Source organism: Magnolia sinica, chromosome 17 (genome assembly GCF_029962835.1).
Source record: "Magnolia sinica isolate HGM2019 chromosome 17, MsV1, whole genome shotgun sequence".
NCBI classification, from domain to species: Eukaryota; Viridiplantae; Streptophyta; class Magnoliopsida; order Magnoliales; family Magnoliaceae; genus Magnolia; species Magnolia sinica.
In genome coordinates, this window is record NC_080589.1 from 14089432 (window position 1) to 14108159 (window position 18728).

The 18728-nt window shown below is 43.2% G+C and overlaps 1 protein-coding gene across 1 annotated transcript; it reads left to right on the top strand.

The window, feature by feature from the left end:
• Positions 1-12602: 12602 nt before the first annotated feature.
• On the top strand, positions 12603-14179 carry LOC131230425 (putative pentatricopeptide repeat-containing protein At5g37570). The gene is made up of 2 exons (XM_058226351.1): positions 12603-12743; positions 13817-14179. Exons 1-2 carry the CDS (start codon positions 12603-12605, stop codon positions 14177-14179), a joined length of 504 nt encoding a protein of 167 aa, XP_058082334.1.
• The last annotated feature ends 4549 nt before the right edge of the window (positions 14180-18728 follow it).

Here is an 18728-nt window from a genome sequence, read left to right on the forward strand (position 1 = left end):
TCTAATATGCAATATTTGACCCTCAACACCTCCCGGTCAAATTCTAGCAAACCACGACCTATAATCGGCATTTGCGCACAACTCTAAGTTACGTCTCGTATATCTGAGTCAACTCGACCCGATACTTATACCCTAGCGACCACGCCGTAACCGCGGTTCCAACGCCGCATCTCGCGCGCCGATGCGATATCCAGGCCAGGAGTTGCGGGCCCAAGTTTATTTCGAGGAAAACGCCGCGCCTTTACAATACCGAAGAGAATATTTACCAAACATTAAATCAATCAATCAATGTACAAGTCAAGTACACATCCATCACTCACCCATCCCTCTCTCAACCAATGTCAACTATCAAGTCAAGTACACCCATCACACCCATCCCTCTCCCTTACAACCTCTCTCTCTTCCCTACCATTTTTCCAAGCAACCCAAAGGAGATAAATGTCCAAGCATTCTAAGGGAGAAAGGAGAAGCTAGGTGTGGCCCACTTCTTACCCCCAAAACCCTCATCTCAACCCATCAACCTTCATCATCTACCATCAAAGAAGAAGCCAAGGAGTTTAGCTTGTCATGGATCCAAGAAGAAGAGTAAACGGTGGGTGATTTTAGGATATCCAACCGTTGATTTTCATTTGAGGGCCCACTTGTGATAGGACCCATCTTCATGTATGTACATGGAGGAGCTCATAGTGGCGGAGCTCCTCCCATTTCCATCGTTTCTCTCTCTCTCTCTCTTCCTTTTTGTATGGTGATGATGATGATGAGGTGTGTGGCCCACCTGATGTGTATGTGTGTGTGGCCCGGCATGATGTGTTATATCCATGCCGTCTACTTGCGGGGCCCACTTTTCTGTCGTCCAGCAGGTGGCTGGACGGTCTAGTACCACTGGCACCGTCCAACAACCTGGATGAAGGAAAAACACAAATATCAACTGATCTAAAGCTTTGGTGGGCCACCACGTGGACCCACCTTAATGCGTGTGCGCTGGACGCACCATGATGTGTGTTCCACATCCACACATCCATCCCTTTTGTCCAGATCATGGGCCCACCTGATCTCGACCGTCCAGGCATAGGTGTCTAGCAGCAACTGCTGCTGGACCGTATAAAAGGGAAAACAAATATCAGCTTTGTTCTAAGCTGATGTGGGCTACACGTGTCACACCTCGAACTCGAAAACCGGGTTCACAAAATTTCCGATCGCCGAATCCGGCGCCGACAGCCTCTGTAAAACCCCATTCTCGGTTCCCGGCACCCATTTACCAGGTTCCGATCCTGGGATCCTACAAAGAGGATTTTAATATCAATTTAATTCATAATGAGCATAACCATAAGCATAACCCATGAACAATAACCACAAGAACACCATCACAAAATCCACTATGATAAAAATCTTTTAAGTACAATGCGTCTGAAGGGAAATACAAGTTAATGATGATGACAGAAACTCCAAAAGCTCGACTGCACACTCCTGCTGCTACTATGCTACGGCTGCGTCCTGGCGTCACCTGCACGCATCAATCGTGCATAAACTTATAGAAAGCTTAGAGGGTGGTGTAAGTGTGTGTGCAATATAAACGTGTTCAGAATACAAGGTTAGAGTAATGTGGAATCATGCTGATGAGTACATGAATGCAATTAGCCGTACCAAGGCTATGTGGTGTAAGATAAGAATGCTATCGGCCATAACATGGCCATGCGATGCGAGATGCAACTCAAGCATGCCAATCCTCATCATATATCAGTATAGTTCTCATTCTGGATAATCACTAGGGTTCAGTACACTCCAAATGGCACTGCCGCTCTCCTAGCCGCACAGTCCAAGTGAGCGTAAGAAACCTCACTATCCGCCTGGCCAATAGTCTGCCAATACCTATCTGGTACGTCGATAGCGGACTCATTCACGAGCTGGTCAAACTTAGCCTAGTATTGCCTCCTACCCTCGGGCGAGTAAGGCCACACCCCTTTCCAACCGATCACGACACAGTGTGAGACACGGCCTTCTGGTATTCGGCCCTCGTGCGCTCATATATCCACTCGGTCTTAACGTTAGAGTCATCCTTTGGTACCATCGGGTTTAGGAGTTTTCACCTAGGGACATCTATGGCGCCTTTATGCTAGAACCAAACATTTTCAGTATCCAACCCAGCCACCCATGATGTGTCTGAGGAGGCTATGACCTTAATGTTGCTAGGGCATACAATAATCATGATCACACAAATGCAAGTGCATGAATCACCCTACCAAACATGCAACAATCCTGCGCGTATCGAGCGCTCATGTGGGGCGACTCCGCCTATCAGGGAGCCCATAAACGATCTGCCTGAAGGCATATGCTATGATCAGTCACTTCTCATATCAAGCACATATATGATGCGTATGATTATGAATCATGAATCTATACTACACATGTTATGTGGTGATGGGCTCTGATTAAAACGAAGATGGGCCTAGACGGCCTACACACTGCAAGTATGGGCTTATTAATGGGCCCTAGGGAGAGTGACAATGCGGACATTTAACCGACATCATCCTTACAATGTGGGCCTCTAACCATCATTGTTCCCAAGGCACTACCCGTTATAAACATCATTATATACACCATGGAGGAATCACGCATTGCAATGGACCTAATTGCGCCCCATTGGGCCTTAAATACGTCAATTGGGCCCTATCATATAGGCCTTATATTCATCAAGTGGGCCGTATCAATGGGCCTCACCAACGGGTCTTACGTACATTGTAATAGGCCATAACCCATGGGCCTTGCATACATCACAATGGGCCTTATACAAATCAAAGTGGGCCTCAATGAACGGCCCACAAATACACCAAGATGGGCCTCATCACATGGTCTTAAAATAATTTCCAAATGATTGGACGGTTAGGATGAAACATATGCATCATGGTAGGTCCCATAGGGATGGAAGGCATAGATAAATCACATACTTCATGGTGGAGGTCCACACTGATGAAAGGTGTTGACACAATTCATGCACAAGTGGATCCCAAGTAGGACCCACCATAATGTTTATTTCCCACCTAACCTAGGGCCCACTGAAATGTTTATTTTCCACCCAACCTAGGGCCCAACATAATGTTTATTTTCCAACCAACTGTTCATAAGGTAACGTGGACCAGGGTAGGGCCCACTGTAATATTTATTTATCATCCAATCTATTCATAAGGTCACGTGAGCCAGGGTAGGGCCTACTGTACTGTTTATTTGCATTCAATTTGTTCATAAGGTCACGTGGACCTGGGGGCCCACGGTGATATCCATTGCCATCCAAACTATTCATAAGGTCACGTGGACCAGGGGGCCCATGCTGATGTTTATTTACCAGCCAACTTATTGATAGGGCCACGTGGACAGGGAGTCCACCCTGATGTGGTTCACAAATCCAGCCCACCCATTATGTGTGTCCCACTTGGCTGAGGGTTCAAACTAAGTTTCAGCCGCATCCAAATTTCAGGTAGACCCCACCGAATGATTTTATATGTTTTAGGCATGTCCTCACATGATTTTAGATGGTATGGGCCACCTGAGTTCCGTATACGGCTAATTTTTGGCAGGGGGGCCACTGCCCTAAGGGCCCACCCAGTGCACGGCGTTGATGTTCGAAACGCAGCACGGTGGGGCCCATAGCTGGGGCCGTGAGGCCCAGCCCATCCACCTGTCCGCCAGCGCCGCAGGCAGTGCCTGCGCGTCTCTGGCATGTCAGCGACAGCAGCGCTGCCTACTTGTTTTGGTTTTTTTTTTTTTTGAAAAAAATGAAATTCCATGGTTTTTCCCCTGCAGGGCCCACATCAGATGAATCCACTCCAGCCATTGGATTCACAGTCCAAGACCGACCAAATGAGTCCAATATGCGGCCTGTTTTTGGTGAATAGAAGGATCAAGGTGCGTTTCAATGGTAATACCGCTATTTCCTATGGTATGGCCCGCCAGAAAATGGGATCAGCTTCATTTTTCGGCTCAACGCCTAAAATGAGCTGAAGAATGGAATGGACGGCGTGGATCGGCCCCATACATCAAGGTGGAGCCTACATGGGAAGCCTATCCCAAAAGCAATTTTTTTTATTAGCTTTATTAGTACACACCCATGTCAGTACATACACTCCATGTTAGCCAACCCTCTGCCTCACGTCCAGCGTCCAGAGACGCTGGACGGCATGGTTATACACAACATCATGGTGGGCCCCACATGCACGTGGCCCACATTTTAGTCAAGGTGGGTCCCACATAAACGTGGCCCACCTGATTTGGAGCAATCTGATACTTATGTTTTTCCTTCATCTTGGCCGTCTAACGGACCCACTACAGGGTGGGCCTCACGATCGGGCGGCCAAGATCGCCTTGCACATGGTGGCCACAAGACATCACACCAAAGAGAGAGAGAGAGAGAGAGAGAGAGAGAGAGAGGAAATGAGCGGTGTAGATGGAGGGACCCCGCCACTATGGGTCCCTCATATGATTGCAACACATACATCAAATTAGGCCCCACATAAATCATGAAACCAATGGTAGAAACTCAAGGATCACCCACCTCTAGGTCTCCTCCTTGCTCTCTTAGCCTTCTATGCTCATTGCCTTCACTTTTGATGATGGTTCCAACACCTCATCTTGCGTGCCGATGCGATACCCAGGCCAGGAGTTGTGGGCCCGCGTTTATTTTGAGGAAAATGCCACGCGTTTGCAAAACCCAAGAGAATCTCTACCAAACATCAAATCAATCAATCAATGTACAAGTCAAGCACACATCCATCACTCACCCATCCCTCTCTCAACCAAAGTCAACTCTTAAGTTAAGTACACCTATCACTCACACCCATCCCTCTCCCTTACAACCACTCTCTCTCTCTCTCTCTCTCTCTCTCTCTCTCTCTTTTCCCCTACCATTTTTCCAAGCAACTCGAAGGAGAGAAACATCCAAGCATTCTAAGGGAGAAAGGAGAAGCCAGGTGTGGCCCACTTCCTACCCTCGAAACCCTCATCTCAACCCTTCAACCTTTATCATCTACCATCAAAGAAGAAGCCAAGGAGTTTAACTTTCCATGGATCCAAGAAGAAGAGTAAACGGTGGGTGATTTTAGGATATCCAACGATTGGTTTCCATTTAAGGGCCCACTTGTGATGGGACTCATCTTGATGTATGTACATGGAAGAGCTCATAGTGGCGAAGCTCCTCCCATTTCCGTCGTTTCTCTCTTTCTCTCTTTCTCTCTCTTTTCCTTTTTATATGGTGATGATGATGATAAGTGTGTGGCCCACCACGATGTGTTATATCCATGTCGTTTACCTACGGGGCCCACTTTTCTGTCGACCATTAGGTGGCTGGACTGTCACCGTCCAAAGAACCTGGATGAAGGAAAAACACAAATATCGGCCGATCAAAGCTTTGGTGGGCCACCACGTGGACCCACCTTAATGCGTGTGCGTTGGACGCACCATGACGTGTGTTCCACATCCACACGTCCATCCATTTTGTCCAGATTATGGGCCCACCGATCTTCATAGCGCAAGGACGTAGCAACTGCTGCTGGACCGTATAAAAGGGAAAACAAATATCATCTTTATTCAATATGGGTCTTACAACACGTGTGGACCCACTTCTGATGTATGTGTTTCAACCATGCTGTCCGTCCATGGGTCCCACCTAGGGACTACCATGATGTATGTGCTGCAGATCCACACCGTCCAGAACTCTGGATGGTGGGTCAGATCATGAGGTATGCGTTATATCCTACCGTCCATCCGATGGGATTCCACCATGATGTATGAGTTTTAACCCACGCTACTCGTCCGTTGTGGGACCCACCCCACACGTGTGGAGGTGGGGCCCACTAGATGTATTCGTTGTATATTTTACCGTCCATTGTTGGACGGTGATTAGTGGGAGCCCACCCTCCTGTATATGTATATCCAAGTCATCCGTCCATTTTTCCTTGGACGTGGGGCCCACCCCACACGTGTTGCACGTGTGGGGGTGGGGCCTACCTTGATGTATATGTTCTGTCACCCACGCCGTCCAACCCTCTGTACGGTGGGACCACCTCAATGTATGTGATTACATTCAAGCCGCCCATCTGTTTTGACATGGGACCCACCCCACACGTGCTGCATGTGTGGGGGTGAGGCCCACCTTGAGATATGTGTTTTATCCCTGCCGTCCAGAAGTTTGGGATGGTGGGGCCCCATGTGATGTATGTGTCTGTCCACGTTGTCCACACATGGGCAGGTGGGACCCACCTTTATTAATGTGTTTGCATCCACGTCGTCCACCTGTTTTGCATCCACACCGTATCTGGACGGTGTGTTGAGTGGGGCCAGCTTTGATGTATGTGTTATATAAACACCGTCCATTCCAGCTGCACGTGGAACGAACCTTGATGTTGTGTTTCATCTATGTCGTCCACTTGTGCAGCCCATCGTGATGTATGTGGTTTGCAGCCATGTCATCCATCTGTTTTCTATTGTGCGGGACCGACCGTGATGTTTGGGTCTCATCCACGCCATCCACCTATTTTGCATCAATGTCATCCATCTGTTTTATATTCACATCGTCCATCTGACGGTGTGACCCACCTCTGATGTATGTATAGCCTTGCCTCCCATCTATTTTGGTTAGGACGTGGGGCCCAGATGATGTATATCCACCATCTGTTTGCTGGACGGGTAGGGCCCACCTTGTAATGTGTTGTACATTAGCACCATCCATCCACGTGGCCCCCACGTGATGAACGTGTTTGACCCAAGCTGTCCATCTAATGGGGCTCATTTAGAATGTATAGGGCCCACCTTAATATGATGTATCGATGCGGCCTAATGTGATGTACTTGAGGCCCATGAGATACGTTATTGCGATGTGTAAGGCCCATGTGATGCGGCCCATTGTGATGTGATGTGGCCCAATTGTGATGTGATGTGGCCCATGTGATAAGGCCCATGCGATGCGGCCCATTGATGTATATTGAGCCCATGTGATATGGCCCAATTGTGATTGATGAGGCTCATGTGATGCGGCCCATTGAGGTATATTGAGCCCATGTGTTGCGGCCCATTGTGATGTGATGTGGCCCAATTGTGATGTGATGAGGCCCATGCGATGTGGTCCATTGATATGCATTAGGCCCATGTGATGCGGCTCATTGTGATGTATTTGAAGCCAATGTGAAACGATCCAATGAGATGTGTATTAAGCCCTTATATGAGGCCATGGGCCCACTATATGTTAGGCTCTATGTGGGCCACTCCTTGGGGGCAATGTTGGTTAAATGTCCACATTGATGGGCAATAATGGTTAAATATTCACATTGTGCCCTTCTCTTAGGCTTTATTAGGCCCATTCTCATCAATGCCGATTATCGAGGCCGATTATCGATACTGATTATCGGTGTCGATTATCGATGCTGTATCGGTGCTGATTATCGAGACCGATTATTAGTGCCAATTATTGATGTTGATTATCGGTGCCGATTATCAAGGCCGATTATCAATATTGATTATCAGTGCCGGTTATCGATACCGATTATGAGCATGTGACAGCATAACATCATGATATATGCCCATGCGAAGGATTGATGCATGATTGGACTGTGTGACTCATTCATCTCGCATTTTGGTATATGATTACTATACGCACTGGCGATATCAGGGACGTAGCCTCCACAGGCATATCGTCGATGGTTAGATGGGACATCGAAATTTTTTTTCTACATGGAGTGCTATCAATGTCTCTAGGTGAAAGTCTCTAAACCTCCGTAGCCAAGAGATGCTCCAACGTCTAGACCGAGTGAATACATGAGCACCCAAGTGTCAAATACCAGTAGGCCGCGTCTCCCACTATGTCATGGTCGGTTGGAAAGGGAGTATGGCCTTATCCGCCCGAGTGAGGGGCTGTAAGATAGGCTGAGTTTGACCAGCTCACAAATAAGTCCGCTATCGACGAGCCGGGTAGGCATTGGTATACTGCTGGTAGGCGGATAGTGTGGTCTCTTCCACTCGCTGGGCTGTGCGGCTAGGAAAGCGACAATCAGTGTGGAGTGTACTAGACTCCAATGATATCCCAGAGATATACAGTACTGATATATGAACTTATTGAGCAGGAGTTGCATACTCAGCATTTTACTCATTCATTTATTCATTCACTATCCACTCGGGTTGGTGGTGCGCAACTAATTGTTGTATACCTTCACAATGACCCGGATTTCGATTGGGGCGCGCAATTAACCTGAGATCAGGAGTTTACTACATTGAGTCTGGCTATCCAAATTTAGGTATAGGACTGGTTTGGATAGAAGTCGCTTGTGATAGACCCCGTAGCCTGTGATACTACGTACTATCATCCCGACTTCACACTCCAGCTTGGTCATTTCATTCGCACCGCATATTACATTGCATCCTCAGCACATAGCATTTGGCTTAGTATGTCTTCGCATTGCATAGTTGATCTACATTGCTTCCTCGGTATATGGTATTGGTTTATTATGTTTTTGTATCGCATAGCCTGGATAAGGCCGATGGTATTTATGGACTTACCAGCATGTTTCCGTATTGCTTTGATATTGCATACTTGACACTTATCTTGCGCACACACTTACACCACCCTTTAAGCTTTCTATAAGCTTATGCACGATAGATGTGTGCAGGTGGCGTTAAGTCACAACAGCAAGCTTGGAGCGTGCAGTTGTCTTTTGGAGCTTTGATTTTCGATATATGTATTTTCCTTTTAGCACTGTATTCAACTGTTTATATTAGTGGATATGTGATGATGATGTTACCTTTGTGATTTGGGTAGACTTGTGGTTATGCTTCTTACGAGATAAATGTACGTTGGAAAATCCTCCTTGTAGGATCTGAAGATCGGAATCTGACGTATAGGCGCTGAGAGCCGATAATGGAGTACTGCGGAGGCTGTCAGCACCGGATTCAGCAATCGAAAATTTTGTGAGACCGGTTTCTAAGTTTGGGACGTGACGCCTTTATTACATGGTAATTGAGGGGTATTTTAATTAATAATCCCAAAAAGGTTTGGAAGATGCGTCACCACTAATTTATGTATAATGTGTCGGAACTACATCCCCTAGATCTGGAGCCATCTACATTACTCCAAACTGATGATCTGAAGAATACATTGACCAGTGGCTTCCTAACAAATCTTCAAGATTGAAATATCCTAGACTGTTGAATCAACGGCCCACAAAGCAACATTAAAGGAAATGCTCCATCGTTAAATAACCAAGGTGCTAAATTATTTCAATTCGAAAGTTTTATGGTCAGGTGCTGTCCGAAGACATGCGCATGCAATTTCTTCTGTAAACGGTTTGGATTACTGTTCAGTACCCAGATCCAATTGCTATAGTCCCGACATACTGTGCTGCAATACATCCGAATGTATTCTAGCAAACCTCAACTGTTCACGAGAACGAGTAGACTGGGTCGGAGTCAATTCTTCTACCCTTTAGAACTTGATACTCCTACAGAATACGATGGCTGATACACATGCAATAATAAATTGTACATCTGAAAATTTTATCTAAATCAAACCGTACAAAGTTTGATACTCTAATTTCATTCTTATTTTAAAAATATTGAAACTTTCATACTCTGATAGTGTGTGATGGATGATACGCAGGCACCTAGAAAATACTTAGAAACCACAAGCCTGGCATTCAAGTAGTCAAATTAAACGGTCCAAATTATGATACTAAAATATAAGCTTATATGATTATTTCAATATCTGATTGATGGACATTTATTGGATGATTAAAAATGAAAATGATAGTCTTATTTTCACAATGGTTCAACCAATCTAGTCCATTTATTTGAGTTAATGTATGCCACATGTAAATGTCAAAGTGCATGCATGTCAATTGCGTCCATTTGCATTTGTGAAAAGAAAATGACAAAGGGAGACCTTAGAGACGTTCCAACGGATTTTAATTAATACCTGGAATTCTCAATCATCAATCCAGACCGTTCATTCAATTCCACCATTGGGAACAAACAATAATGTGAGAACCATGTTGATTGGATGATTCTAACTCTATGAATGGTGCCAATTTGTTCTAACCGTCCGTTTTTTTCATGGGTCATAGATCACGTGGTTAAAATCATCAAAATAAAGTGCTACTTTCAAATCACAAGTATTGAAAAGTGAGATCTATTGGATAAATGGTTCAAGATGATGATTGGACCTATTTTATTTTCCCTTTAATATTGGGATTTCATTTTCCAAATGTTATTGATTAAATGTTTAGGATAACGTACTTTGGCAATTTTTGCGACATGACTTGTCACTGATTGTATGGAAAAATGGACAGTCCGAATTAATTAGCCGATGGTTAGTTATCATTCTTGTTGCTTAAACGTCCCGCGGAGGTTGATGAGGACATTAGCAAAACTTGCTATTTATAATAATATTATTAACTAATGGTTATGATTGACACTTCTTTTAAGTTATATATATATATATATATATATAGAGAGAGAGAGAGAGAGAGATAAGTTATATATATATATATAGAGAGAGAGAGAGGTGAGCTCCTCTACAACATTGGATTAGCTCATTTTACAAAACTTCCTATGTTCGGTCGACATCGACAGCGACGTGTACTCCCTTGATTTGCATTTCTCTTTGCTATGGCCCACCAGAATTTTAGATCAGGGTGAAAATTTGTTACATTGGGTTTCATGGGATTCCGCATCACATGGACCGTTCAGATTAGACACCCATGACACGTGTACAAAGGTGAGAGAGAGAGAGAGAGAGATAAGTTATATATATATATAGAGAGAGAGAGAGAGGTGAGCTCCTCTACAACATTGGATTAGCTCATTTTACAAAACTTCCTATGTTCGGTCGACATCGACAGCGACGTGTATGCCACAGCCCGTCAACCTCCGTGCGGTGTGTATATGCCATCTTATCTATCCATCCTATTATTGAACTGAGCCATTAATTCAATTAATTCATTAATACCATTAGGAGCAAGTCATGATTTAAAAGCATGCTAATGGATGATCATAACCCTTTAAATGGGGCCAATCTATTATGAGCTATAAATCACATGGTTGGAATCATTATATGTTAAACTATTTTTTATGTATTTAAGAAGACAAATTACATTTCTAATTTTTGTTGTAAATTAAAAAAAAAAAAAAGTTAATGTTTAGATTTATTATTATTATTTTAATTTTGGATCATAAATGGTGTCCTTAGACTGATGGATATTGGAGGTGGATTAGCTACGGAAACCTGACAATAGTGATTATCTTATAGCATGAGCCAAAAAAATAAGATAGATCCAAAGTTCAAGTAGAACCTAACACAGAAAAACAATGGGACTATGACGCCCACCATTGCTAAGGCCCACCATGATGTTTATTTGATATCCAACCTGTTTATAAGTTAACAAAGATATGGTATAAGAAAACAAAAAGTACCAACTTGATCGAAAACCTCTGCAGCCTAAAGGGGTTTATAATGTTAGGTATTTAATCCCCACTGTTTTTCTGTGCTGGGGTTTACTTGAGCTTTGGATCTGCCTCATTCTTTGTTTCATGCCCAAAAATAATCTCTTCAATTGGATGGCCAGCGTGGACACAACACATACAAAGTGGTGGGACCACATAATGTGATGATGTCACTTAAGTAGCTAGACTCGCTACCATCGAATTCAGTAGGGCATCTATTTTAGGGACGCGGATTAGGTACTACCCCATTGTGACGTATTACTTTTATTCAAATCATCAATCCATTTTTCCATATCATTTTAAAATACTAGATCAAAAATAAGGCATATCAAAGGCTGAAGTGGACCACACCACAGGAAGTAGCAGTGCTAAGGATGCCCACCATTGAAACCTTCATAGGGTCCACCGTGTCATTTATTTTTTATCCAGCCTGCTGATATGGTCATATACACCTGGATAAAGTGAAAAAACAAATATCATCCTGATCCATGACTTCTGTGGTGCCTGAGAATTTTTCAACGGTACGAATTTAATCCTCACTCTTAGTCCATCTGAGCTTTTAATCTTATTTATTTTTGGTCCATTATCCTAAAATGATATGAAAAATGGATGAACGGTGTGGATATAAGTCATACATCACGGTGGCCCCTCAGTGGCCCGTGGGGCCTCCGCCTGTCCCGATCTCGGAACAGGCGGGGGTATTACCTAATCCCCGCCCCTATTTTGGGACCGACATGCAATGGGTGCAGTACCCACAGCATGCGTACGGGTACCCGAATACCTTACCCGAACCTGGCCCATTGCCACCTAGGAAAAACCCGGGCCTATCATCTGGGAGAGATTGAAATGGTGATTCACAGCAGACGTCACACGTGCGTAAAATCAAGTCCATCCATACCCGGGCCAAAACATCAGGGTGGTCCACTCATAAGATAGGCCCTGCATGCATGAGATAAAATGATGGTTAGCAAAGCAGACGACCAACGGTCAATATTAAATTGCAAATGCAGCTTACCTTATATGTGGAACGGCCAGACCACATTTCAGGATAGGATGTACCTGATGAACGGTCAGGATATCGCACACTTGTGGCATGTTGGAATGTTTTCCGCTCAGTAGCTCTCTACATGAGAGCATTCCAGACCATTGATCTCTCAAGTCTTCCCATGGATGGGCCATCGCCAAACGATCTACTTGATAGGGCAAAGGAGAACCTTTCGATTGGTGGCCTACAAATTTCGATGGCTACCATGAAAAATGCGACATGGGTTTGTTGGCTGTCAGTGGGCCTTTCCCTGTCTGGGCTGAGGTCTATCCAAGCCCGGCCCGATGATAAATCCAAGGGTGGAGTCCAGCTCATCGTACGGGCCAAAACAAACTGGCCCAGGTCCAGGCCCATGATGATCATGCACGTTCAAAGTCCGAGTCAGGCCCGAACCTGATCCCAGCCACTTGTTTTTTTTTTTTTTATGAAAAATCTGTGCCGTTAAATAAGTTCATGACACAATGATGAACTACCCCGAATCCATGGAGCTTCGCTGGACTTCTTATAGAGATGCATCAAATTCACAAGGGAAAATAAAAAAAAATAGAAATAAACTCTAGAAATTTGTAATAAATTGATTGACGATGAAAAACGTGCTTATAAACTTTTAAATAGTAACATAAACCCTATGAAGAATTTGTGAAATCATACTATAACTAAAACTCTTAGGCCCTCTTTGGGCAAACGGCTTTGGGTGTAATGAGGCGTATGGAATTACCGCGTCAGGTGCATTTATTGCCGTCAGTAGATGGTCAGGTGTTTTGGGTGTAGACGGCAATCCCATACCCAGTAAGTGTTCTGTTTGGGTGTTGTAGTATTGCAACCATCACACCAACAGCATCCGTTTGAGTAACCTAGGAAAACTAGCCATTGAATTGGCGACAGAACATTGAGGATTCGCAACTTCTCTCTCACACCAGAACATTGAGGATTTCTAAGTTATACGGCCATAAGATTATCCTTTTATCTTTACACAGAACATTGAGGATTTGCAACTTCTCTCTAATACCATCAGATTTGAAGGCCCTCAGATCAGATGGCAAGGATCATCCTATGGTTGTATAACTTGGAAACATACTATCGCCAATAAAACTCACTACACCATGATGTATGGGTTTTATTCACACCGTCTATTCATTTTTTTTCTTATCATTTTACGATATGAAGCAAAAAATGACGCAAATTCAAGGCTCAAGTGGACTACATAATGATGATTAAACTCTTACCATTGAAAACTTCCTGGGGGCCACAGAAGTTGTATATAGACCTGATATTTGTGTTATTAGCTCTATCTAGGGCTGCGAAAGGTTGCGTACAAACGAGGAAGGGGAACAGATTCATGGGTTGGTTTTGAAAATTGGGTTTGGGTCGGATGTCTATGTGCAGAGTAATTTGGTTAGTTTCTATTCAAAATGTGGCAAGATCACGTCTGCAAGGAAGGTGTTCGATGGGATGGTTGAGAAGGATCTTGTTTGTTGGAATTCTTTAATTGATGGCTACGTGAAATGTGGGGAGGTTGACATGGCACGAGAGGTGTTTGATGGAATGCTGGAGAGGGATTCATTCTCATGGACTGTTTGGGTTGATGGGTATTCGAAGCGTGGGGAGATTGAGGTTGCACGTGGGTTTTTTGATCGGATGCTAGCACGAATCCAATGAGGGATTTTGTAATCCCTCCATATCTCCCACGTATATAGCAAAGGGCGGACGACTTCCTGCAAACGACGCCGCCCAAACAGGAAGAGGGATAGGGTAAGAGGGATTTGTCAATCCTATCCGACCTAATCCCCTTTAATACGCCGAAAGCTGTTTGTCCAAACAGGCCCTTAGAAATCGTGACTCACTATAAAATAGTAAACTTACTATTTATAAACGACATGATTTCGACTAGACCTTAGTTTTTGGCTAAAAATAATAGGTATTCTATTTGGATAATGCTATTCTCCTACTTACTCTAATCACTTTTCATGTTGGATGCAACTCCTAAAGCTAAATAGATTAAGAGTTATAATCAAACTAAAACTTACTATAAATAATAAAAATGGAAATTCGATCGTCGATCTAATGAAATCTCGTAAATTCAGCGTGCGCAACCCGGCGTGGTGGGTTGGGTGGCTAAAGTAGTTGGGCATATCCCATTTGTGAGATACGCCTATTTTAAGGTTCTAATGGTTCGGATCACTTCCACCTTCGATCAGGCCTTTTCTGGTCCATCTTGGCCATGAAATTGTGCGTGACCCACTCTACATCAGTGCACCCTATCATGTTTGAAACAGTGGCGCAGATGGACTCTTAGGCACAGCTTGAGCTTGGCCCAATTACTAAACGGGCTTAATTTCGGATCTAGACCTTAAACGGGCTTACAAATCCAGCCAATGTAGTTCAGGCCCGAACCTGACGGGCCAGCCCGCCCATTAAAAGCCCAGTGACCTAGGTTCCAATGCTGGAGATGTATTGGGCAATATCCGTCCATACTAGGGTACAGTAAAACACGATTGTCAGGATTACCGAAACATGAGGCCCACTTATTGTACGTACGTCGTGTGCCTTCTCCACACGTGCACCGTGTATGCCAGCTTGGCAAGCGCACAAGTAGGGCCCACATTGAAAATGACCATATTCACAATTAATGCCAGTCAACTCATCATATGGGCCGTCCATTAAAACTCAATGGATTGTTTGAAACACTTATCGACGGTTCACATTCAAAGTAGAAGTGTGGCCCACCTCATGAGTGGACCGGGCAAAAAGCAGCCTGAAATTTGGATACATTCATCTTCGTGGCAGAAACCACCTTACCACTCAGATTTCAGCGTCTTGAGTGGACCAGCAAGCCTCTCGTTCCCCTTGCTTTCGCTGCTAATATCCGGCTGCTGTGGGTCCCAAGTCAACTTTTAATTCGATCCTTCCCGTCCATCATGTTCTACCCTCTTTTATAATAATTGAAATAAAAAATCAGCTGATCCTAAACCTATGTGGGCCACAAAGTAGAAAAGAGTGTAAAATCATGGCTGAGGCCTCTAAATTCACATGGTGTGGCCCACCGGGATTTTGGAATGACCCAATTTTTGTGCGTCCCTTAATACTAATGGTCCTACTTTGATGAATGGATTAGATGGTTATAATAAATAGGTGGGCCCTACAAACAGTGGGTAAGGTTTTATTAATTGGGGTCCCTATTTGGATTATCTGAATTCCATTTCGGGCTGATTTTTGACCCATGATCAAAAATCAAAGGGCCCATCTAGTGGGCCCCACAACAGCCTGATACCACCACCTTTTATATATATATATATATATTACTTGACGGTGTTACAAAAGCCAAATGGATCTTGTGCGATGAAACTAGGATCGTTATTACAAAAATTCTTTTAAACATCATAATTGTACAGGTCAGCCTTACACACACGCCACCCAACATGCCAACCTGTCATACAAGTGAAAAATCAAATCCATCCATCAGGTAGACCTCATCTAGTAAACACACTATCATAAGATTAAGATGGCCCACTAAGTAGGCGAGCTATGATATTAGAAAAAAGTTCTCAGCTGATTTTTTCACAGCCGTACATTTACTCAACTAATTGTGACCCAACTGACTAATGGATGGACCTGATTCTTAGAAGAGGGTATTTACACAGTGATACCTTTGTGATGGATGGCTTAGATATCATACCTATCCACCGTGCTGGTATATGTGATCCGTGTGCATTATTAGGCGTATACAGGCGCGTGGTGTTGGCAAAGCTGATGAGGGCTAATAAAAGATGGCTTATGTTTCAAAAATCAAACCTATCGTATCATCCTATTCATCAATTGGCTTTTGACCATTGACTATTTTTATTTTTCAGCGGAGATTTGTTGGACGGCGCCGATTGACTGTGCCTTGAAGTTCCTGTGGTCAGAAGCTATGTGGGGCTGCAGAGATGCCGGTGAGAAATCCACTCCGTCCATTAGTTTTTCAACCCCACCATAAGACAGGAATCTAAAATTCAAGCAGATCCAAAACTCCTATGTGCCACACGACTCTCTACCATTGGAAACTTTGTGGGGTCACAGAAGTTTTGAATGAGGATGATATTTGTGCCTACGGTTTATCACAGTGTTAATAACACTGTGAACGGTTTGGATGGCATTTAGGGCTCCATTAAGTTTTAAATAGATGGCATTTCCTTCCTCACTGTTTTCTGTCATGTGGCACACATAAGTTTTGATCAGCTGCCTGATTTTTAGATTCCTGTCCTATTGTGAGGTGGAGAAACGAATGCACGGATTGAATTTCTCTTGGGCATATCTGTGGACCCAACATAGCTTCTGACAACAGCAAAATTCTTTTGGAAATTAAAGTTCACTAAAAAACGCCTGCAAGTATTTAAAATTACAATGGAGTGCCTCTTAGACTTGAAATAACAAAATTACTCTCGTTTGTTTTTCTTTAATAAAGTGATAAAGCCAAGAATTATGGGGCCCATGTATGTGTAACAGATGAATCCTACCATTGAAAATAACATGCATTATACAAAAACATTCAAAGTCACACAAAACTCATCCGGTAATTCTATCAACGAAATCTTTTGCTCAAGTGAATTATCATGATGATGTGTATACGTTGGACGTCAGATTGGATGTAAAACATAGAGCATGTGAGCCCCACAATCCTGGACTTTATTACTTACACATAAAAGCAATCTCTAATTCTCATGGGAATTTTTTTTAGAACTTTTGACACATAATATGATTATAAAATCCGGATGGTCCACCAAATGAATCACCTCATGAAACTTATACAGGTAAGTTTTTGGCTTGATCTAAAAATTTGATAGGCCACAGCAAAGTGAGCAGTGAATCAAAGGCATGGATATTTCCACTTTACAATGGCCCACTAGATTTTTGAATCATGCCAAAAAGTGAGCCTTGGGGTTCTTAGGAGAGCAATTGTTTGTGTATGCGGATTTAGCAATTTCTTCCTCCAAGAATCACTACCTTGAGATTGAATAGCTTTAATCTTGAGATATCTTGTTGCAATGGATGGGGATGTAGTCTAGCAAACCTCTTTCCTACCATCGACTTTAATAGCCCTAATAGTGTGGATGCAAACAATCTATGCCATGAGCCAATATATGGATAATTCAAATCACTTCGAAATGCTAAATCTATAAAATTCCGATCGATTTACTTGGTTGTGTTCATTTACTCTAAGCAGTAGTTATCAATAATAATAATAAATTATATTTTATATTTTACCAAACAAAGATTAGAGAAATGAAATTTCAAAGAGATGCTTTCAAAGGGGTTAAATTAACAAATTGCCCTCAAATTTTATTTTTATCCCTAAGGGGGCATTTAGATTATAAGTTACTTAAGCTACTTATGCTTCAAGTAGCGTACTAAGTTTCAATTTAATAAGCTGAAGTGATTAAGTACCTTTAAGTAAAAAAGTTACTTATAATTAATCTTAAACCTAACTTACTTATTTCAAATAAGTTATTTACTGCTGTAAGTAGAAAAGGTATAACTTATTTGGTGGCATCCAAACATAGTGAAGTTGAGAATTGTGCAGCCACAAGGTATGTGCATATCATGCAATCAATGAAAAATGTGAAACCCACCACGATGTTCACATTAGCAAAAAAATCTTGTTAATTAAAAAACCTCATGCCCTACATGTCTGTCCAGATACTTCGTTGCAACACTGAGGTCTTGGTGTCAATTCCCTAGTGGGGGTGGCTAACAGTGAAGCGTGAACTGACAATAACGGTACTATCAAAGTTTAAAAAAAAAAAAAAAAAGGTTCAGTTGGTGATAGTAAAGGCTGAGGGGTTTTGAAAAGTCCGTGGGTAAAAGGTGAGGTTTACAGGAAGTTCCTGCACAAGGATGCTGGGTGGGGCCCACTATAATGTATGCTATAAATTCATTCCACCAATCCATTTTGCGAGCTTAACTTAAGACATGTGACAAGAAATGAGGTAGATACAAAACTCAAGTGACTGTGAAAGGCTTTTGCATAAATCCATCCTAAAAGAACCCCATGGAGAGTGAAATAAAATGTGAAATCTTCAATCTGATTGTATGGGTTCCATGTTTGTATGAGTGGGGTTGATGTAGAGCGGGTCACGGACAATTACATGGCCAAGATGGATCAGAAAAAGCCCGGTCGACGACAGAAGTGATCCAGACCATCGGACCTTAAATCGGGCGTATCTTGCAA